General features: G+C 46.2%; 1 protein-coding gene across 16 annotated transcripts in view; it reads right to left on the bottom strand.

Annotated features, from left to right (window-relative positions):
- PTPRS (protein tyrosine phosphatase receptor type S) overlaps window positions 1-24,741 on the bottom strand; it is a 600,160-nt gene that overhangs the window by 451,068 nt on the left and 124,351 nt on the right. For all 16 annotated transcript variants that reach the window (XM_040417715.1, XM_040417713.1, XM_040417721.1 and 13 more), the window contains exon 3: window positions 11,638-11,783. In XM_040417715.1, coding sequence (XP_040273649.1) covers window positions 11,638-11,783 — 146 coding nt within the window. The remainder of the gene's footprint in view (window positions 1-11,637; window positions 11,784-24,741) is intronic.

Raw genomic sequence — 24,741 nt, 5'->3', positions numbered from 1 at the left:
CATCTGTGAACACACGTGCATAAGTCACTGTCACATTTAGGCCATAAATACGGCTTTGGCATACTGGGGTGAAAAAAGCCTCTAATATACTGCACATTTGTGATTACACGTGCATAAGTCACTGTCACATTTAGGACGAAAATACAGCTTTTTGGTTACTGGGGTGAAAAAGCCTCTAATATACTGCACATCTGTGATTAAACGTGCATAAGTCACTGTCACATTTTGGACAGAAATACAGCTTTTTGGTTACTGGGGTAAAAAAAGCCTCTAATATACTGCACATCTGTAATTACAGGTGCATAAGTCAGTGTCACATTTAGGACAGAAATACAGCTTTTTGGTTACTGGGGTGAAAAAAGCCTCTAATATACTGCACATGTATGATTACACGTGCATAAGTCACTGTCACATTTAGGACAGAAATACAGCTTTTTGGTTACTGGGGTGAAAAAACCCTCTAATATACTGCACATCTGGGATTACACGTGCATAAGTCACTGTCACATTTAGGCCATAAATACGGCTTTGGCATACTGGGGTTAAAATACCCTCTAATATACTGCACATCTGGGATTACACAAGCATAAGTCACTGTCACATTTAGGACAGAAATACAGCTTTTTGGTTAGGGTGCAAAAACCCTCTAATATACTGCACATCTGGGATAAGACGTGCATAAGTGAGGCCATTTAGGCCACAAATACCGCTGTCATATAGAGTTAAAAAAATAATAATAAAGTGCAATACCCTACATCAGGGTTTATTTTGGCGGTTAATTATTTTTAACATACTTAACCACTTTTTACTTTGCTTTGTGAACGCTAACTATGAGGCAAACATCTAATAAGGGACGCGGTCATGGTCGTGGTGGTGGTGTTTGTGGAGCCTCTGGTGCAGGGAGAGGACGTGCCCGTTCTGCCACAGCTACACGTCCTACTGAACCTACTACCTCAGGTCCCAGTAGCCGCCAGAATCTACAGCGATATTTGGTCGGGCCTAATGCCGTTCTAAGGATGGTAAGGCCTGAGCAAGTACAGGTGCTAGTCAATTGGGTGGCCGACAGTGGATCCAGCACGTTCACATTATCTCCCACCCAGTCTTCTGCAGAAAGCGCACAGGTGGCGCCTGAAACCCATGCCCATCAGTCTGTCACATCACCCCCGTGCATATCGGGGAACCTGTTTGAGCCTCAAGTCATGCAGCAGTCTCTTATGCTGTTTGAAGACTCTGCTGGCAGGGTTTCCCAAGGGCATCCACCTAGCCCTTCCCCAGGGGTGGAAGACATAGAATGCACTGACGCACAACCACTTATGTTTCCTGATGAAGACATAGGAATACCACCTCAGGACGTCTATGATGATGACGAAACACAGGTGCCAACTGCTGCATCTTTCTGCAGTGTGCAGACCGAAAAGGAGGTCAGGGAGGAAGACTGGGTGGAAGACGATGCAGGGGACGATGAGGTTCTAGACCCCACATGGAATGAAGGACGTGCCACTGACTTTCAGAGTTCGGAGGAAGAGGCAGTGGTGAGACCGAGCCAACAGCGTAGCAAAAGCGGGAGCAGGGTGCAAAAGCAGAGCAGCCGTCGCCAAAAAAGTTCGCCTGCTACTGGCCACCATCAACAGGGACTGAGCACACCAAAGGCAGCTTCAAGGAGTTCCCTCGCATGGCACTTCTTCACACAATGTGCCGACGACAAGACGCAAGTGGTTTGCACGCTGTGCCATCAGAGCCTGAAGCGAGGCATTAACATTCTGAACCTTAGCACAACCTGCATGACCAGGCATCTACATGCGAGACACGGGCTGCAGTGGAGTAAGCACCTTCAAAACCAAGAAAGGGCTCCCTCTTCTGCTGCTGCCTCGGCCTCTTCCTCCGCCTCTGGAGGAACGTTGGCACCTGCCGTCCAGCAAACACAGGATGTGCCACCAACACCACCACCTCCGTCACCAAGCATCTCCACCATGTCACACGGAAGCGTTCAGCTCTCCATCTCACAAACCTTTGAAAGAAAGCGTAAATTCCCACCTAGCCACCCTCGATCCCTTGCACTGAATGCCAGCATTTCTAAACTGCTGGCCTTTGAAATGCTGTCATTCAGGCTGGTGGAGAAGGACAGCTTCAAACAGCTCATGTCGCTTGCTGTCCCACAGTACGTCGTTCCCAGCCGCCACTACTTCTCCAGGAGAGCCATGCCCTCCCTGCACAATCAAGTATCAGATAACATCAAGTGTGCACTGCGCAACGCCATCTGTGGCAAGGTCCACCTAACCACAGATACGTGGACCAGTAAGCATGGCCAGGGACGCTATATCTCCCTAACTGCACACTGGGTAAATGTAGTGGCGGCTGGGCCCCAGGCGGAGAGCTGTTTGGCGCACATCCTTCCGCCACCAAGGATCGCAGGGCATCATTCTTTGCCTCCTGTTGCCTCCTACACGGCTTCCTACTCCTCTTCTACCACCTCCTCATCCGGTCAGCGACAGACCTTCACCACCAACTTCAGCACAGCCAGGGGTAAACGTAAGCAGGCCATTCTGAAACTGATGTGTTTGGGGGACAGGCCCCACACCGCGCAGGAGTTGTGGCGGGGTATAAAACAGACCGACGAGTGGTTGCTGCCAGTCGGCCTCAAGCCCGGCCTGGTGGTTTGTGATAATGGTGGAAATCTCATTGCAGCTCTGGGACTAGCCGGTTTGACGCACATTCCTTGCCTGGCGCATGTGCTGAATTTGGTGGTGCAGAAATTCATTCACAACTACCCCGACATGTCAGAGCTGCTGCATAAAGTGCGGGCCGTCTGTGCGCGCTTCCGGCGTTCTCATCCTGCCGCCGCTTGGCTGTCTGCTCTACAGCGTAACTTCGGCCTTCCCGCTCACTGCCTCATATGCGACGTGCCAACCAGGTGGAACTCCACCTTGCACATGCTGGAGAGACTGTGCGAGCAGCAGCAGGCCATAGTGGAGTTTCAGCTGCAGCACGCATGGGTGAGTCGCACTGCGGAACAGCACCACTTCACCACCAATGACTGGGCCTCCATGCGAGACCTGTGTGCCCTATTGCACTGTTTCGAGTACTCCACCAACATGGCCAGTGGCGATGACGCCGTTATCAGCGTTACAATACCACTTCTATGTCTCCTTGAGAAAACACTTAGGGCGATGATAGAAGAGGATGTGGCCCAGGAAGAGGGGTCATCTCTAACACTTTCAGGCCTGTTTTTTTGAAGTGGCTCAGAAAGAGGATTTTTGCAACATCAGAGGCCAGGTACAACCTTGGCCAGCCAGGGCCCACTACTGGAGGACGAGGAGGAGGAGGATGAGGAGGAGGAGGAGGAGGAGGATGGGGATGAAGCATGTTCACAGCGGGGTGGTATCCAACGCAGCTCGGGCCCATCACTGGTGCATGGCTGGGGGATACGGAGGACGCAGACGATACGCCTCCCACAGAGGACAGCTTTTCCTTACCTCTGGGCAGCCTGGCACACATGAGCGACTATATGCTGCAGTGCCTGCGCAACGACTGCAGAGTTGCCCACATTTTAACGTGTGTTGACTACTGGGTGGCCACCCTGCTGGATCCCCGTTACAAAGACAATGTGCCGTCCTTAATTCCAACACTGAAGCGTGATCGGAAGATGCGCGACTACAGGCGCACGCTGGTAGACACGCTCCTGAGAGCATTCCCGACTGACGCCGGGGGACAAGTGGAAGCACAAGGCGAAGGCAGGGGAGGAGGAAGAGGTCGCCAACGCAGCTGTGTCAGCGCCAGCACCTCAGAAGGCAGGGTTAGCATGGCTGACATGTGGAAAAGCTTTGTCACCTCGCCGCAACAACCGGCCCCAACTGCTGATATTGAGCGTGTTAGCAGGAGGCAGCATTTGAACAACATGGTGGAACAGTACCTGTGCACACGACTACACGTACTGACTGATGGTTCTGCCCCACCCAACTTCTGGGTCTCCAAATTGTCCACATGGCCAGAGCTTGCCCTGTATGCCTTGGAGGTGCTGGCCTGCCCTGCAGCCAGTGTACTCTCTGAACGTGTATTTAGCACGGCAAGAGGCGTCATTACAGACAGACGCAGCCGCCTGTCCACAGCCAACGTGGACAAGCTCACGTTCATTAAAATGAACCAGGCTTGGATCCCACAAGACTTGTCTGTACCTTGTGCAGAATAGACATTTATACCACCATCAAACATACATTCTTGTACACAAGTCAAGTGCAATGATTCTTTGTTTTATTTTTATTTTATTTGTCCCAATATTTTGGGGGCTACCTACCCCAATAAAAAAAAATAAAAAAACATTGTTAGCTACCTGTTCCTCCTCCATTGCTGCCTCCACCTACAATACCACATTGACCGCCTCCTCAACCTCCGACTCCATATCCACCTCCTTCTCTGAGTTGCAGGTTAATAATTTGTAATTTTTAGTTATTTTATTTAATTTTAAGTTATTTCCCTATCCATATTTGTTTGCAGAGCAGTTGCCATGCTCTTAAGCACATTTTACTGCCTTTTACATCCCTCTAGCCTTTTCAAGGACTATTTTAGAGCCATTTTAATTTTAAAAAAATGTCAATTTTAGTGCCCTAAATTGAAAAAATTCTTATTTTTAATTGTCGGGTGACATTTTACCATTTTTGGCGTATACAAACTCTTGCTGTGCCTGGGTGACAGGGGCCTAAATCTCTCAAAATCCTCTGTTGTATTGCTGGGTGACATGATCCCCCTTTTGCCGTGAATGAACCCCTGCTCTGCATTGCTGACAGGGGCCTAAATCTCTCAAAATCCTCTGTTGTATTTCTGGGTGACATGAACCCCCTTTTGCCGTGAATGAACCCCTGCTCTGCATTGCTGACAGGGGCCTAAATCTCTCAAAATCCTCTGTTCTATTGCTGGGTGACATGAACCCCCTTTTGCTGTGAATGAACCCCTGCTCTGCATTGCTGACAGGGGCCTAAATCTCTCAAAATCCTCTGTTCTATTGCTGGGTGACATGAACCCCTTTTGCCGTGAATGAACCCCTGCTGTGCCTGGGTGACTGGGGCCTAAATCACTCAAAATCCTCTGTTGTATTGCTGGGTGACATGAACCCCCTTTTGCCGTGAATGAACCCCTGCTCTGCATTGCTGACAGGGGCCTAAATCTCTCAAAATCCTCTGTTCTATTGCTGGGTGACATGAACCCCCTTTTGCCGTGAATGAACCCCTGCTCTGCATTGCTGACAGGGGCCTAAATCTCTCAAAATCCTCTGTTGTATTGCTGGGTGACATGATCCCCCTTTTGCCATGAATGAACCCCTGCTCTGCATTGCTGACAGGGGCCTAAATCTCTCAGAATCCTCTGTTCTATTGCTGGGTGACATGAACCCCCTTTTGCCGTGAATGAACCCCTGCTCTGCATTGCTGACAGTGGCCTAAATCTCTCAAAATCCTCTGTTCTATTGCTGGGTGACATGAACTCCCTTTTGCCGTGAATGAACCCCTGCTGTGCCTGGGTGACTGGGGCCTAAATCTCTCAAAATCCTCTGTTGTATTGCTGGGTGACATGAACCCCCTTTTGCTGTGAATGAACCCCTGCTCTGCATTGCTGACAGGGGCCTAAATCCCTCAAAATCCTCTGTTCTATTGCTGGGTGACGTGAACCCCTTTTGCTGTGAATGAACCCCTGCTGTGCCTGGGTGACTGGGGCCTAAATCTCTCAAAATCCTCTGTTGTATTGCTGGGTGACATGAACCCCCTTTTGCCGTGAATGAACCCCTGCTCTACATTGCTGACAGGGGCCTAAATCTCTCAAAATCCTCTGTTCTATTGCTGGGTGACATGAACCCCCTTTTGCCGTGAATGAACCCCTGCTGTGCCTGGGTGACTGGGGCCTAAATCTCTCAAAATCCTCTGTTGTATTGCTGGGTGACATGATCCCCCTTTTTCCGTGAATGAACCCCTGCTCTACATTGCTGACAGGGGCCTAAATCTCTCAAAATCCTCTGTTCTATTGCTGGGTGACATGAACCCCTTTTTGTCGTGAATGAACCCGTGCTCTGCATTGCTGACAGGGGCCTAAATCACTCAAAATCCTCTGTTGTATTGCTGGGTGACATGAACCCCCTTTTGCCGTGAATGAACCCCTGCTCTGCATTGCTGACAGGGGCCTAAATCTCTCAAAATCCTCTGTTCTATTGCTGGGTGACATGAACCCCCTTTTGCCGTGAATGAACCCCTGCTCTGCATTGCTGACAGGGGCCTAAATCTCTCAAAATCCTCTGTTCTATTGCTGGGTGACATGAACCCACTTTTGCCATGAATGAACCCCTGCTGTGCCTGGATGACTGGGGCCTAAATCTCTCAAAATCCTCTGTTCTATTGCTGGGTGACATGAACCCACTTTTGCCGTGAATGAACCCCTGCTGTGACTGGGTGACTGGGGCCTAAATCTCTCAAAATCCTCTGTTGTATTGCTGGGTGACATGAACCCCCTTTTGCCGTGAATGAACCCCTGCTGTGCCTGGGTGACTGGGGCCTAAATCTCTCAAAATCCTCTGTTGTATTGCTGGGTGACATGATCCCCCTTTTGCCGTGAATGAACCCCTGCTCTGCATTGCTGACAGGGGCCTAAATCTCTCAAAATCCTCTGTTCTATTGCTGGGTGACATGAACCCCCTTTTGCCGTGAATGAACCCCTGCTTTGCATTGCTGACAGGGAACTAAATTTAGTGAAAACATCTGTTACTGATCGGAAGATGCGCGACTACAAGCGCACGCTGATGATAGCATTCCCACCTGACAGCGGGGGCACAGTGGAAGCACAAGGCGAAGGCAGAGGAGGAGGAAGAGGTCGCCATCGCAGTTGGGGCACCACCAGCACCTGAGAAGGCAGGGTTAGCATGGCCAAAATGTGGAAAAGCTTTGTCAGCCTTGGAGGTGCTGACCTGCCGTGCAGCCAGTGTATAGTGTGAACATGTGTTTAGCACGGCAGAGAGCATTATCACAGGCCACAGCCAATGTGGGCAAGCTTACGTTTATTAAAATGAACCAGGCATGGATCCCACAGGACTTGTCCGTACCTTGTGCAGAATAGACATTTATACCAGCCTCAACCATCCATTCTTGTACTCAAGTGCACTTATTCTTTGTTTTATTTTGTTATATGTCCCAATATTTTGGGGGATACCCCAATTTAAAAATAAAAAATAACACAAATCAGTGTTGGCTACCTATTCCTCCTTCACCGCCGCTTCCACCTACACCGCCACATCCACCCATTCACCGCCTCCTCAACCTCCTACTCCTAGATCCAGATTGTTATTTTAATTTTTTCTGTATTTTATGTTATTTTAAGTCATTTCCCTATCCACATTTGTTAGAACAGTTGTCATGCTCTTAAGCACATTTTGATGCCTTTTGCAGCCCTCTAGCCCTTTCCAGGACTATTTTAGAGCCATTTTAGTGCCCAAAAGTTCGGGTCCCCATTGACTTCAATGGGGTTCGGGTTTGGGGTCAAGTTCGGGTCCCGAACCCGAACTTTTTTTTCAAGTTCGGCTGAACCTGCCGAACCCGAACATCCAGGTGTCCGCTCAACTCTACTCATCACTAATTATTATCTTGTCTTGGGACTCTAGGTGACAGCATTACAAGGGGTCAACTCAATATTTAGTTTTTGCTACTCCACATTTTTATGCATATAGTCTCTTGGCTTCTTCGTCTTCCTTCGCTACCCCTTCTCTAACCACCCCTCTTCACCTTTTTTTTTTTTATCTGTTGGTATCTTACAAATCAGGGCCAGGTACAATCCTGCTAAAGGCTTTTAAAGAAACTAGGGAACTTTGCATAGGGCAACATCCTTGAAGGTGGCAAATATAATTTTCCCCTTGACCCTTCACTGGCCCCTTGGATAGGCAAATCACAACTTCCTCTTAGTCATTAATTGTCACGACCATGGTTATGGTCGTGACTCCTGATCCGCAGGCAGTTGCCTTTTTTGGTTTGGTTTTTGTCAATCACATGGTGAGGGCGGCTGGATTGTTGCCTCACATGTGGTTACACCTGGCAACCTGTCTTTGTAGGTGTGCCGTTTTATATGTTTGGTGTGCACGAAGTTTGGGTGAATGCACTGTGATAGTTTCCCTTCACTTGTGGCTGCCCGAGGTAACGTGTTGTATCCTGTACATGTGGTGGCAGTGTCTCGGCCTTCTGGCTGACTTCCAGGACACGGTTGCCACGCATGTCGTTGCCTGCGGTAACAGCTGCAGTGTGATAAGGGTTTGTACACTTCCCCTGTATGTGGCTGTTTTCCCTTGCCTGGTCTAGGAAGGGTTAACTCCCTTCTGTGTGTGTGAATACTGGGTGTGTCTGTGTGGGTGTGGCTACTTGGGCCTATATTGCCTCTGCTGAGAGCAGTAGTCAGAGGGGTACTTCAGCCATGGTCTGCTGGAGTCTTCGTCCTACTTTTATACCACCTGCCAGTGAGGGCCACCCTTGTGGTTATAAGCAAAATGTTGTTATGTGATGTTATGAGTATGTGGTGTCTATTAGTTCAGCTATGGTTCTGGCTTCCTGTGTGTTTATGTGTGCTGTGTCCTGTTATGTCTGTGTGTGGACTTCAGCACTTGTGTCCAGGGATCCAGTCAGTGTGTCTGTGGCAGGTAGGGGTGGAAGTCTTTCACTCCCCTGCCATATCCATAGTCTGTTTATGTTTATATCCCCTTGCAGCTCGGCCAGTTTAGACTCCTGTTTCTCCGCATCCAGGAGGAACAGGTGGTCTACCCAGCTCATAGTTCAGCTCGGCGGAGGGTGAGTAGGCATCCGAGGTTCCTGAGCATGAGCCCTCCTACCATCAAGGTCGGCTCATGCAGCTAGGAGTCAGGGTCAGATTAGGGAAGCTCTAGGAGGTGACCTGCTCCCTATTTCTGTCGTCCTGGCCGAGCAGCGACTATCATCTTGTGGCATCGCACGGCTGAGGGTTTTCCCCATCCTCAGCCGTGACATTAATGTAATTTAAAACAAGAGGTACACCAACTATATCTGGCTGATGCCTGGAGATCTCTTCATGGCACAACAACAAAGACTATTCTTACTTCCCTCCCACACATCAAATCTATAGACAAATGGAGTTGCTTTATTTCCTCCACAATGAATCCTGTGACATAATTTCTCCTCTAGATAGACATTTTGTGGTCAGAGCATAACCCTCTATTTCTGTGCCTTGATCACCAAGACCTGCTCCTTTTCAAACCCTGGTCCCTGGAGAAGTAATGGAGTTTTACAAAGGATGCAGCTTGTCTTGAAGAAATCTGCCCACCATGCCCATGACCAGACCTTCTTTCCAATGCAGAGGAATCCACAAATGTGCAGAGTGTTCACTAAAGGGGTATTCCTATCTCGACATTTATGGCAAGTCCACATGATATTTGATGAATGTTCAATAAGTGCGGATGCCACCCCTGGGATCAACACCTATCTTAAGAATGGGGCCCCCTTCTCGCAGCTATTGTAAATGGAAAAGTGCATACACATCTCCCTTCTTTCCCTTGTATGGGAGAAGAAAAGCTCGGCTATAAAATTAAGATGGGCTTTCTTCCCAGGTCAAAAAATATCAGATCAGAAATACAGGCGTAAAGCGCCTGCCCCTTCTGTTTCTCCCATTTTACCTTTTCTTTTACTTTCTCTTTTATCTGTTTCCTAATTAGCTGCAACCACTCGTCATATTAGGCTGGCGAGACACCTTGCATTAAATAACACCTAAGGGTACTTTCACACTTGCGTTAAAGTTTTCCAGTATTGAGTTCCATCACAGGGGCTCAATACCGGAAAAAAACGCTTCAGTTTTATCCTAATGCATTCTGAATGGATGTCTTCAGTTCAGTCACTCTTACGGTATTTGACCGAAGAAAGTACTGCAGCATGCTGCGGTATTTTCTCTAGCCAAAATTCCGGAATACTTCCATAGAAATGTATTAATGCCGGATCCGGTACCAATTGTTCGGATGGTCCGGATCCGGTTTCCCAGTATGCGCATGTGCAGCCCTTTAAATCTGTGAAAAAAATAAATACCGGGTCCATATTTCCGGATGACACCGGAGAGACGGAGCCAGTATTTCAATGCATTTGTCAGCCAGATCCGCATCCAGACCCGGAAACAAATGCTATCCGTTTGCATACGGATTTCCGAATCCAACAACGCAAGTGTGAAAGTACCCTTAGTACACTCTACAACTGCTAGCACGCACAGGTTAATAAATTAATACAGGTAACGTTTCTTTTAAGGCCATGGAATCGTTAGAAAACAAGAAGGTTCTTATTAAAGTGAAGTTTTAATATAAAAAAGGACATTGCAAACAAATAGGGTTATCATAGAAAATACAACATAAAATATACAGATATATACATACAGTGCTAAATAACAGTTTGGAAACTCAAAGGAATAAAAACAGAACTTAATACGTTACGCGATGATTAAGTCTGGTTGCCCGGGGAAGCAGAAATATCGGTCAGTCCATCACGCTAGTGATCCCCAAAGAAATGACAGTTTGCTATCCTCCATGCATGTTCCCCCACATTACACCAGACCCGGCCCATGATGTTAGAGGAGGCCAGTGAGTATGGTAATGACTATCAGATCTGCCTCAAAATCTTTGTACTGAAATATCTTTTTGGGCATGCATCCTATCACAACTTCAGATTACCTCCATCCACTCCATCCTAATGTCCCGCACACGTGCGTACCAAACATGGCGGCGGTAATGGCAGGATGGCTTGCGTTATCCAATTGCTCCCTGTTACTGAGCTGTGATCGAGTATATATTTTTTTTTATTCTTTATTTATTTTCATTTTTCATTAACGACAAACAATGTATATTTCCAGATACATGTGTTACATTATATATCTCTTCATGTCAAACAGGAAATATCTTTTTCCCTTAACAGCAACTGGACAAAAGAAAAATCAAGTCGTATATCACATTGGTAAGTATGATCAACTCGCACAAATTATGCAGAAAAGGATACCGTAGACGCATATACATGGTCTGAGTTCTCAGGAGGAAGCACGTAGCCAAAATATGCATTAGGCCACGTATTTCTTTGTATATCGCAAGATAGGGGTTTTATGTGTGACCTTGGCTGGAGAGGATGCCAGTCTTTCCCTGACCCCTCTAACTGTTCTGGTCTGTGTAACACTTGTGTATTACCCTCAAGCTATCTTCACGTTTTATAATGGTCTCTGTGAAGTAGTTCCATCTTACTGATTTTATGGCTACAATCTCCTGACCTGGCTTTGGGCAGAGGATATGAATGAGGTTATGACCCAATACTGGAATATAAAGGCAGGTGTTGCCTACTCCTAAAAATAATTTTGATATCTGGATACCTCTATCTCCACAGGAAATAAGTTACAAAAATAACTAGATTTTCATCCTCAATTATATTTAAATAATACTTAATGGTAGCACAAACCCCTTTAATCCCCTACAACCTAAAGAGGAGTGATACAAGAATATGACAAATTAAACAAGCATACAAACAGATCTGAAATAATTACTTAAAATTTAAAGAGTATTTTTCACAAATGATTAACTTTTTTATTTTCTTCTTGTATTTGACTTAAAACTTGACATGAATGTATACCCACCTCAAATCGTTGGGAGTTTACTTTCTTGCCTCGCTTGTTCCATGTAACTCTGGGTTTGGGATCACCGGCAGCTTGGCACACAAAGGAAGCCACACCACCAGAAACACCAATTTCATCTGTTGGCCTTTTGATAAACTCAGGGACACCTTAAGAAGACACATAAAAGATAATTAATGTAATATGATGTGAGTATCATTATGCATTTATGAGCATTTACTAGCTGCAGCACTGGCATTACATTGTTAGGAAGTAGTCCTCATGTTCATGAGCTGTTGGGATACCTCCAGCCACACTCATGATTATGAGTGACTGCTATCTCTCTACTACTTTGCATAGGGAGAAAGAAGTCAATCACTGGCAAGAGAGCAAAAGTAGCCTAACTTATAAGATGTATGCCAAAAGTGTTTGACATACGTGTGGACCATAGAAAGCTATGAGTATGTTCAAAGAGCCATGGAGAAGAAGAGCAGAGAGGATGGATGTAGTGGTTGTGGCCCTGAAAGGGGTAGTAACACTCACAATTCACTGTTGCAGTCCTCACTTTGGTGCTCCCCAGGCCATGCACAGTAAGTGGAGGGTGCACCCTTTCTTCCCTCGGGGACTCCCTAACTTTGTGGGGCACCTGCCTGATGCTAGTTAAGCTGCCTTTCACGTTTGGTTGTTGGCAGGGTGCAAGGCAGGAGTACGGATGCAGGGACAGCAAAAGGAGGATGGAGTTAATAACAAGGTCCGTTGGTTGCAATAAATAAAGTTTATCTTTACTGAAATGATGATAGGTGTAGTAGTACATATAACAACAAAGGCACAGTTCCAAAGTATATCACAGTGTAGTTCTTTCCCCAATAGCCGTGTATGGGTAGCAATGGAGATGGTAGTAGTCCCCGAGTCTCTTTCTAAACACTTTGCACTCTTTCCAAAATAACAAGGACAGAATAGCATGTCTGAGGTAAACTCTTTCTGCTATTCATGAGCTGAGGGGTGCAGATCCAGATGACTAATGCGTCTCAAAGTGTGCTGGGCGCCGGAGGCAATGAACCCTTTCCACAGCAGTAAAGTCTCTTCACATAAACAAGCGAAACCTTACTGATGTTATCTTGCATGGTCTTGTTGGTTCTGGACCTAAGATCGCTTGCATCTTTCCTTCAGGAGTACTCTGTTAGCAGCTCTTCTTTGGCAGTTATAGCCTCAAGGATAAAGGTTCTGCAGTAGCTTGCACATGTAGGTCTTTTCTGCAGATCTGCTCTGACATCACTAACCAGGGGGTGGGCAAAGTCCATCACCCTGGTCAACTAACCAAATATGCCAGCTTTAGTTACATTGCACCCATTCATTGCTATTAGGTAGGGCTGCAGTAAACTATTATTTCAGTAATTGAGTATTCTATCGATTATTTTTTACAATTAATCGAGTAATCTTATAAGAAAAAATTAATTATTAGACTGTTTTCCTTTATAAAAACTCATCAGACCCCCTGCCATCAGTCCCCAACACCCTTTGTTCCCCCCTGTGTGATCAGCCCAAGTGCATCAGTTCCCCCAGTACCATCAGCTCCACTATGCCCCAGTGCCATCAGCTCCCCCCCCACCCAAGTGCCATCAGCTCCCTTCCCCCAGTGCTTCAGCTCTCCCCCACCCCAGTGCCATCAGCCCCTCCATGCCATCCATTTCCATGTCCCCCACTCCCCCAGTGCCATCAGATCAGCCCCTCCATGTCCCCCACTCCCCCAGTGCCATCATATAAGACCCTACATGTCCCCCACTCCCCCGGTGCCATCAGATCAGCCCCTCCATGTCCCCCACTCCCCCAGTACAACCAGATCAGCCCCTTCATGTCCCCCACTCCCCCAGATCAGCCCCTCCATGTCCCCCACTCCCCAGTGCCACCAGATCAGCACCTCCATGCCCCCCGCTCCCTCAGTGCCATCATATCAGCACCTCCTTGTCCCCCACTCCCCCAGTGCCATCATATCTGCCCCTCCATGTCCCCTACTCCCTCAGTGCCATCATATCAGCCCCTCCATGTCCCCTACTCCCTCAGTGCCATCATATCAGCCCCTCCATGTCCCCTACTCCCCCAGTGCCATCAGATCAGCACCTCCATGTCCCCCACTCCCCCATGCCATCAAATCAGCCCCTCCATGTCCCCCAATGCCATCAGATCAGCCCCTCCATGTCCCCACTACCCCAGTGCCATCATATCAGCCCCTCCATGTCCCCCACTGCCATCAGTCAGCCCCTCCATGTCCCCCACTCCCATCTGCCCCTCCATGCCATCCATTGCCGGCTGTCCCCCTTCAGTGCCATATCCCCAGCGCCAGTGAAATAAAATACTTAACTTTCCTGTAGGGGCGCCGCTCCACAGCTCCTTCCTCTTCTTCTCCGCGCGCTGCACTGGATCCTGACGTCACACAGCGTCGGGTCATAGTGCGCATTTACGTGCACTATGACCTGACGATGTGTCAGGATCCAGTGCAGCGCGGTACGGGCTGGCGGGTGACCAGGGAGCGGTAAGTAATAGCAAGCACTTCACTCCTGGTCCGTGTTCACATGACACAAACGAATCCTTGATGCGAAAAATTTGCATCGAGGAATTTTTGGTGTAGAATTACTACATTCAATCAAGTAATCGTATCAGCCCTATTTTTAGGTATGCAATAAGTGCTTTAATAATAAATCACAGTATTTAACTCGGCAACATAAAAGGGTTAATTTTATGTTACATATTACTATTTAAAATTAAATTAACCATTTTAGTAGTAATTAACCATTTGCAGTAGTCCTCTGGGACACTGCATATGTCACAGTTAGTCATGAGCGAAGCAAGCTTCGGATGCTACATCCAAAGTCGCTTCATTCAAATCTTCGGATTAATACTGTATAGACATCTGAGTCCGTACAGTATTGTATGTATGGGCTCTAATGAGCCGAAGTCTCCATTTTCCTTTAAATCTTGTGGAACATCTAAAAGGGTTAATAAAGTTTGTAAAATCAGTTTTGAATAACTTGAGGGGTGAAGTTTCTAAAATGGGGTTATTTATGGGTGGTTTCTTTTATGTAAAAAGTGGGTTTTGGACATTTTCTTAAAAATTTTAAGAATTGCTTCTAAAATTCTAAGTCTTCTAATGTTCTAACAAATTAAATTACATCTACAAAATGATGCCAACATAAAGTAGACATATGGAAAATGTAATGTAATAACTATTTTGTGAGGTTTCACTATCTACCTTAAAAGCAGAGAAGTTCAAATTTTGAAAATTATGAAATTTGTGTGCACTATGGATTAAAGGGCATCTGTCAGCAGATTTGTACCTATGAAACAGGCTGACCTAATTTTGGAAAGTCAATGTTTTTTGGTCACTTTGCCTATCCCCCCACCAACCAAAAATGGAAGAAACAGTGATCACAAAAGTAATATATACTCCAATATGCAGGGCCTTCTTTAATATTGATTGGACCCTGGGCAAAAATTTACTTGGTCCCCCCAGGATCCCACCTTCCCACACCTTAGCAGGCAATCACGCCCTCCACCACAACACACACAAAAAATCCACACATATGGTAGAGTACAGTGAATGACTGTAAATACTTCAAGTTCTGAAGACTCCAGCGGCTCAGGATCAGTGCTCTGGGCAGCTGGGCTCAGGCTGGAAGTGGGCACCGCTCTGCAGGAAGGAGACCAGGGCTCGGCTCACCCTAGTGTTACAGTGCACCCAGCACCCCACAGTATGCAGTATAGCACCCTATAGTATACAGCACCCCACAGTATGCAGTATAGCACCCTATAGTATACAGCACCACAAAGTATGCAGTATAGCACCCCACACTATACAGTACCCCACAGTATATAGTAGAGCAGTATAGCAGCCCACAGTATACAGCACCCCACAGTATACAACACCTCACAGTATACAGTATAGCACCTCACCGCACCCCAAACTATACACGATACAGCACCCCACACTATACAGGACAGCAGTATAGCACTCCACAATATACAGCACCCACAGTATACAGCCCCCCACAGTATACAGTATAGCACTCCACAATATACAGCCCCCTACAGTATACAGTACAGCAGTATACAGCCCCCCACAGTATACAGCCCCCCACAGTATACAGTACAGCAGTATAGCACTCCACAATATGCAGCACCCACAGTATACAGTATACAGGCCCCCACAGTATACAGGCCCCCACAGTATACAGTACCCCACTATACAGTAGTTTACAGTATATTAGCATAACAGCCCCTGTCACCTTTTTCTGATGTAATCTTCACAAAAAAAGCTCCACAGTTAAGGCAAACTTCTACAGCAACACTCCTGGTAGGACCTTGATGACCTCATAGCCATGTGACCAGTAATATTGCTAGGTTACTGGTCACATGGTGATGATGTCATCTAAGGTCCTAGAGAATCACAGCTTTCACAGTACGCTGCCTGGAGTGCCGGCAGGCATGGCATGGCAGCACCCCCTGTGTAGCTGACAGCCTGACACCCGGGGCAGTGGCTAGCAGGGCTCAAGAGGCAGCTGCCTTGGGCCCCCCAGGAGAAACTGGGCCTGGGGCAGCTGCCCCTTTTGCCCTTTGTTAAAGACGGCCCGGCCAATATGTAACAGTCAAATCTACCAGCTTGCCATGCAAACAATGAACCTGCACAGAGGTCAGTAGACAGATATGTTATGAGTTTCTAAATATGGTGATGCTGATTTTGTTTTAATGTTTTTAAGTAGTAAAACAAAATAAAGATGTATTAAATTTGGTATCATCAAAATCGTACTGACCCGCATGAATAATTCACCCCACAAAGATTTTTTTTTTCCTTTCAGAAAAGCAGGATATGGCAAATTACAAATGTAATCGTACCATTAAAAAATACAACTTGTCCTGCAAAAATAAAGCCTTCACATGGCTATGTGAAGGGAAACGCACAAAGTTATGTCTTGGAAGACGGGGGAAAAAACTAGGAAAACAAAAAAATGGAAATTTCCTTTGTCCTTAAGGGATTAAACAAGTAAAAGCTAACCCTTCTGGTACAGGTCAAATACCTTGACTCACTGCAAACCTCAGCTGTTCAACACCTACCAGCTGCCAAATTGCAGGGAAGGAGGTAAAAATAAGCATGAAAAGCCAGTAAAAGGGGCTTTCCAGGAAATGCCTTTTACAACTTAGGCTACTTTCACACTCGCGTTTGGTGCGGATCTGTCATGGATCTGCACAAACGTTTAGATAATACAACCGCATGCATCCGTTACAAACGGATCCGTCCCCATTGACTTACATTGTGTGTCAGGACGGATCTGTTTGGCTCAGTTTCGTCAGACGGACACCAAAACGCTGCAAGCAGTACTTTTAGTCTGGCTGCCTCTCGCCGTGCGCTGCCGTGATGCGGCCGGAGCTCTGCCCCCGCCCCCATTATGGTCAATGGGGACGGAGCGGCAGTCCGGGGGAACACGTGAACTAGCGGCAGGACGGATCTGACAGGCTGTTCACCCGCCGGAACAGCCTGCCGGACTCCCCTGCTGCTAGGGTAAAACTAGCCTTAAATGAGGCATTCAAGTCAGTCAGGTCTGGCCCTAATTGATTTTGAGAACAGGGTTCTGATCCTGTTTGCAGTGGAAAAAAGTACAGTTGCCCTCGACTTACATAAGTAGGTGTTTAACCCTTTCATGACCAAGTGTCATTGATGCCCCAGTGTCCAGGTCAAAATTTACAAATCTGACATGCGTCACTTTATGTTGTAAACACTTTTATTTATCCAAGCCAATCTGAGATTGTTTTCTCATGACATATTGTACTTCATGATAGTAAAAAGTTTGAGTCAATATATTTCACCTTTATTTATGAAAAAATCCCAAATTTACCAAAAATTTAGAAAAATTCACAATTTTCAAAATTTAAATTTCTCTGCTTCTAAAACAGAAAGTCATACCTAATAAAAATATTTATTAATTAACATTTCCCATATGTCTACTTTATGTTGGCATCATTTTGGAAATGTCATTTTATTTTTTTAGGATGTTAGAAGGCTTAGAAGTTTAGAAGCAGTTCTTATAATTTTTAAGAAAATTTCCAAAACCCACTTTTTAACCACTTAAGGACCACAGGTTTATACCCCCCTAAAGACCAGGTCCTTTTTTACAAATCGGCACTCCACAACTTTAGCGGTTTATTGCTCGGTCATGCAACTTACCACTCAAATGAATTTTACCTCCTTTTCTTCTCACTAATAGAGCTTTCCTTTGGTGGTATTTCATTGCTGCTGACATTTTTACTTTTTTTGTTATTAATCGAAATTTAACTATTTCTTTGCAAAAAAATGACATTTTTCACTTTCAGTTGTAAAATTTTGCAAAAAAAACGACATCCATATATACATTTTGCTCTAAATTTATTGTTCTACATGTCTTTGATAAAAAAAAAATGTTTGGGTAAAAAAAAAATGGTTTGGGTAAAAGTTATAGCGTTTACAAACTACGGTACAAAAATGTGAATTTCCGCTTTTTGAAGCAGCTCTGACTTTCTGAGCACCTGTCATGTTTCCTGAGGTCCTACAATGCCCAGACAGTACAAACACCCCACAAATGACCCCATTTCGGAAAGTAGACACCCTAAGGTATTCGCTGATGGGCATAGTGAGTTCATAGAACTTTTTATTTTTTGTCACAAGTTAGCGGAAAATGATGTATAACTTTATGACTTTGTATAAAAAAATGGTAAAAGTTGTCTTTTGCCAAGATATTTCTCTCACCCAGCATGGGTATATGTAAAATGACACCCCAAAACACATTCCCCAACTTCTCCTGAATACGGAGATACCAGATGTGTGACACTTTTTTGCAGCCTAGGTGGGCAAAGGGGCCCATATTCCAAAGAGCACCTTTCGGATTTCACTGGTCATTTTTTACAGAATTTGATTTCAAACTCCTTACCACACATTTGGGCCCCTAGAATGCCAGGGCAGTATAACTACCCCACAAGTGACCCCATTTTGGAAAGAAGACACCCCAAGGTATTCGCTGATGGGCACAGTGAGTTCATGGAAGTTTTTATTTTTTGTCACAAGTTAGTGGAATATGAGACTTTGTAAGGAAAAAAATAAATAAAAAAAATTATTATTTTCCACTAACTTGTGACAAAAAATAAAAAATTCTAGGAACTCGCCATGCCCCTCACGGAATACCTTGGGGTGTCTTCTTTCCAAAATGGGGTCACTTGTGGGGTAGTTATACTGCCCTGGCATTTTCCAGGGGCCCTAATGTGTGGTAAGTAGGTAAATGACCTGTGAAATCCTAAAGGTGCTCTTTGGAATATGGGCCCCTTTGCCCACCTAGGCTGCAAAAAAGTGTCACACATGTGGTATCGCCGTATTCAGGAGAAGTTGGGGAATGTGTTTTGGGGTGTCATTTTACATATACCCATGCTGGGTGAGAGAAATATCTTGGCAAAAGGCAACTTTTCCCATTTTTTTATACAAAGTTGGCATTTGACCAAGATATTTCTCTCACCCAGCATGGGTATATGTAAAATGACACCCCAAAACACATTCCCCAACTTCTCCTGAGTACGGCGATACCAGATGTGTGACACTTTTTTGCAGCCTAGATGCGCAAAGGTGCCCAAATTCCTTTTAGGAGGGCATTTTTAGACATTTGGATACCAGACTTCTTCTCACGCTTTGGGGCCCCTAGAATGCCAGGGCAGTATAAATACCCCACATGTGACCCCATTTTGGAAAGAAGACACCCCATGGTATTCAATGAGGGGCATGGCGAGTTCATAGAAATTTTTTTTTTTTGGCACAAGTTAGCGGAAATTGATATTTTTTATTTTTTTCTCACAAAGTCTCCCTTTCCGCTAACTTGGGACAAAAATTTCAATCTTTCATGGACTCAATATGCCCCTCACGGAATACCTTGGGGTGTCTTCTTTCCGAAATGGGGTCACATGTGGGGTATTTATACTGCCCTGGTATTCTAGGGGCCCTAAAGCGTGAGAAGAAGTCTGGAATATAAATGTCTAAAAAATTTTACGCATTTGGATTCCGTGAGGGGTATGGTGAGTTCATGTGAGATTTAATTTTTTGACACAAGTTAGTGGAATATGAGACTTTGAAAGAAAAAATAATAATAATTCCGCTAACTTGGGCCAAAAAAATGTCTGAATGGAGCCTTACAGAGGGGTGATCAATGACAGGGTGGTGATCAATGACAGGGGGGTGATCAGAGAGTCTATATGGGGTGATCACCCCCCTGTCATTGATCACCCCCCTGTAAGGCTCCATTCAGATGTCCGTATGTGTTTTGAGGATCCGATCCATGTATCCGTGGATCCGTAAAAATCATACGGACATCTGAATGAAGCCTGACAGGGGGGTGATCAATGACAGGGGGGGGTGATCAATGACAGGGGGGTGATCAGGGAGTCTATATGGGGTGATCACCCCCCCTGGAAGGCTCCAGGGAGACGCCTGTATGTGTTTTGCGGATCCGATCCATCTATCAGTGGATCCGTAAAAATCATGTGGACATCTGAATGGAGCTTTACAGGGGGTTGATCAATGACAGGGGTGTAATCAATGACAGGGGGGTGATCAGGGAGTCTATATGGGGTGATCACCACAGTCATTGATCACGCCCCTGTAAGGCTCCATTCAGACGTCCGTATGCGTTTTGCGGATCCGATCCATCTATCAGTGGATCCGTAAAAATCATGTGGACATCTGAATGGAGCTTTACAGGGGGTTGATCAATGACAGGGGGGTAATCAATGACAGGGGGGTGATCAGGGAGTCTATATGGGGTGATCACCACAGTCATTGATCACGCCCCTGTAAGGCTCCATTCAGACGTCCGTATGCGTTTTGCGGATCCGATCCATCTATCAGTGGATCCGTAAAAATCATGCGGACATCTGAATGGAGCTTTACAGGGGGTTGATCAATGACAGGGGTGTAATCAATGACAGGGGGGTAATCAGGGAGTCTATATGGGGTGATCATCACAGTCATTGATCACGCCCCCTGTAAGGCTCCATTCAGACGTCCGTATGCGTTTTGCGGATCCGATCCATCTATCAGTGGATCCATAAAAATCATGCGGACATCTGAATGGAGCTTTACAGGGGGTTGATCAATGACAGGGGTGTAATCAATGACAGGGGGGTGATCAGGGAGTCTATATGGGGTGATCACCACAGTCATTGATCACGCCCCTGTAAGGCTCCATTCAGACGTCCGTATGCGTTTTGCGGATCCGATCCATCTATCAGTGGATCCGTAAAAATCATGCGGACATCTGAATGGAGCTTTACAGGGGGGTGATCAATGACAGGGGGGTAATCAATGACAGGGGGGTGATCAGGGAGTCTATATGGGGTGATCAGGGGTGATCAAGGGGTTAATAAGTGACAGGGGGGGGTGTAGTGTAGTGGTGCTTGGTGCAACATATTACTGAGCTACCTGTGTCCTCTGGTGGTCGATCCAAACAAAGGGGACCACCAGAGGACCAGGTAGCAGGTATATTAGACGCTGTTATCAAAACAGCGTCTAATATACCTGTTAGGGGTTAAAAAAATCACATCTCCAGCCTGCCAGCGAACGATCGCCGCTGGCAGGCTGGAGATCCACTCTCTTACCTTCCGTTCCTGTGAGCGCGCCTGTGTGCGCGCGTTCACAGGAAATCTCGGCTCACGCGAGATGACGCCAATCGGCGTTAGTGTGACCTGGGAGCGCCGCAGAAATGACGCCTTTCGGCGTTAGCGTGGCGGGAAGTGGTTAAGGACCAGTTCAGGTCTAAAGTCACTTTGTGGGGCTTACATAGTGGAAACCCCACATAAATGACCCCATTGTAGAAACTACACCCCTCAGGTTACTCAAAACTGATTTTACAAACTTTGTTAACCCTTTAGGTGTTCCACAAGAATTAAAGGAAAATGGAGATGAAATTTCAAAATTGCACTTTTTTGGCAGATTTTCCATTTTATAAAAAAAAAATTCTTTAACACATTGAGGGTTAACAGCTCTTGCATTGCAAAGTATAATACTATCAGATGCCATGTAGGTGGCAACAGCGGACGCTGGCATCGCAGCGCGGCAGCCCCGATGGTGGTGAGAGGGAGCCCCCTCCCTCTATTAACCCCATGGATGCCGGTGCCGCGGCATCTATGGGGTTACAGCAGAGTGTCAGCATACAGCTGACACTCTGCTGATGGCGGCGGCTCAGGAATGGAGCTGCCGCCATCACACACAGCAGGGGGACTGGGGGCAGCGCTGGAAAGGGGGTGGGTACGGCCGCCAACATTGAGGGAGGCTGGGGCAGGAGGAATGTATGGGGCAGGGAGGGGCGGACCGCATCAGGGCAGGAGGCAGGAGATGAGCGCAGGAGGCAGGAGATGAGCTTCAGCGGCAGGCGGACACAAGGGGGGCTTGGAGGGGCACAGATCGGGGGGCACGAGGAACACTACCTGATTTCAGGCTCTGATCTGCAGAGCGCAGATCAGAGCCTGAAACCGGCATTTTTTCACTGCCGCGATCCGATTGGTTAGTCTGCATAGACTAACCAATCGGATCGATTGCCGGCAAGGGGCCACTCTGATTGGTCCCTTGCCAGCATTACTGAACTGTATGCTGTCCGTGACAGCAGCAGGACAGGAGCAGAAGCTTTAATCCAAGCGCTTTGCAGCGCTTGGATTAAAGAACTGGCTTGACGTTTATAGACGTGATAGCTGCACGGGGCATGTGCAAATATCACGTATATAAACGGATTGCAGTCGGGAAGGGGTTAAGAAACCAAACAAAAATAAACCTCTCAGTTGAGAACTGGTAACAAGTTCTTTTCTTTCTGCTGATTGGCTAGGGTTTCAGTTAGAAGATCTCCACAAACTCAAGTTAATAGCATAGCATGATTGACATGTCACAAAAGTATTTTCTCGGAAAATCTCTTGAAAGGGGAACTAAACCCTGAAAACACATAAATCACATAAATATATTTAATCCATAGTGCACACAATTATGTCTACAAAGTGCTCCCCAAACTGCTGTCTAAGCACTTTGGCCCACCTTTATCAAGGCCAGCATGTGCTAGCCATGATAGGGCCTGCGCCGTATACGGAGGAGGCACGTAATGACAAGGAGCAGTCCTCGTCATAAATGATCTGCCTCCTTCTCAAGGGCGTAGCTATAGGGGAAGCAGTCGCTGCCGGGCCCAGGAGCCTGAGGGGGCCCAAAGACCCTTGTGCCACATAAGAAGACATCAGTATTATGAAAAGTGCATGCTGGTCAAGTTACACCACTGACTGGAGGGAAGAGGTTAGGTCAAGAATTTCACATGAAAGGTGCCGTTTAAATTTTTGCCTCAGGCAGCACGAAGGCTGTGTGCTTCCCTGTCCTGGCCACAAAACACTGTGGAAAGGGGGCCCAAGCTGAACTCTTGCACCAGGGCCCATGAGCCTTTAGCTATGCACCTGCTCCTCCTGGCTCTACATGCAACGGAATGAAATCTATGGCAGCTCTGAACTGCCATAGATTTTAGTCAATATTTAGGGTACTTTCACACTTGCATCAAAGTTTTCCGATATTGAGTTCTGTCCTAGGGGCTCAATACCGGGAAAAAACTGATCAGTTTTATCCTAATGCATTCTGAATGGAAAGCAATCCGTTCAGGATGCATCAGGATGTCTTCAGTTCAGTCCTTTACGGTATTTGGATGGAGAAAAAAACAGAGCATGCTGCATTTTTCTCTCCGGCCAAAAATCCTGAACACTTACTTATTTTTTTCCATTGGAATGTATTAAAATTGCCGCATCGACGGATGCGCAGACCCTTAAAAATGTTTAAAAAAATGAATACCGGATCCGGATGACACCGGAGAGACGGATCTGGTATTTCAATGTATTTGTGAGACAGATCTGCATCCGTCTACAAATGGTTTCCGTTTGCATACAGATTGGCGGATCCGGCAGGCAGTTCCGGAGATGGAACTGCCTTCCGGAATCCAGCAACGCAAGTGTGAAAGTACCCTTACTCTAGTTTTTCGGCATAAATAACGATGAAGTAGCCAGGGATGATAGCTTCGCCCTTAAAACGCCCTCTCTACCCTCAACATGCCCCATTTTTGTAGACTTGGCAAAGGCAGCATAAATTGCAGATTAGAAAAGTCGCAAATCCGGTAGGATATGATGTTCAATTTCACTTGCAGTACAGAAGGGATCATTATGCGCCATTCTTCTAATCAGATAATCCATCAACATTAAGGTTTGTCTCAGTGTTGACATCTCAACCCAGGCACATAACGATCTGCTGGATTAATAAACCAAGGTCTCTCAATGATTCTTGTCCCTCTCAGTTTGCAACAAGTGGTGATAACTGGCACGTCTTTGAACATGAGGTAACACACAATCATCCCACATGACTTCATTGGATTTTTGAGGTTTCATGTGGCTAAAAAAACATTGCTTTCAATCTGGCTACTGGAGCTAGGTGCTTGAAAATGTTATAATTTGCAGATCTTACCGACACCTGTTACTTCCTCAATTTGCATAACCTTACAGCATGTGCTTCTTGGTGTTGCAATTTCAATGTTGAGGAATAATTAATAATTAAGGATAGGCAAATCAATTGTAAACTAATCAATCATTTCACAAAAATTCATCTGCAAAACGACTCCAAAGATTTTTTATTAGTTTTGGACGAATCACTTTAAATGGTATGCAGCACCATTTTACTGTCCATGTTGGTGGGCAAAACCCCAAGTGAGGAAGAAGAAGAATGGACACATGACACTGGGTGGAAGTGAGGGGAAGTGATTGCCCTGGCTGGCTCAGAGGCTGACAGACAGCCTGGATCAGCCAATCAAGGAGGAAGAAGGTAGGGAGCTGCCTGTGCAGAATGACCAGAACATCATTCTGTATTGTACTTGCGGTCTGGCAGGATGATGCTCTGGGTCTGTGGCTCTGTCTACTGTTAATGCTTCTCCCTATACACCCAAGTATTCTGCTAGCATTACCTGCTGCTCTATGACATTGTCTGCCTACCTTTAAAGGGAGTCTGTCACCTACCTGACCGGTTTCAAACAGGTGACATTGTTCAGTGGGGCACAAAGACATGAC

The sequence above is a fragment of the Bufo bufo genome, chromosome 2, assembly GCF_905171765.1.
Source record: "Bufo bufo chromosome 2, aBufBuf1.1, whole genome shotgun sequence".
Lineage (NCBI taxonomy): Eukaryota > Metazoa > Chordata > Amphibia > Anura > Bufonidae > Bufo > Bufo bufo.
The sequence above is the reverse complement of the archived record's forward strand: the minus strand, read 5'-3'. Positions and strand labels throughout refer to the sequence as shown.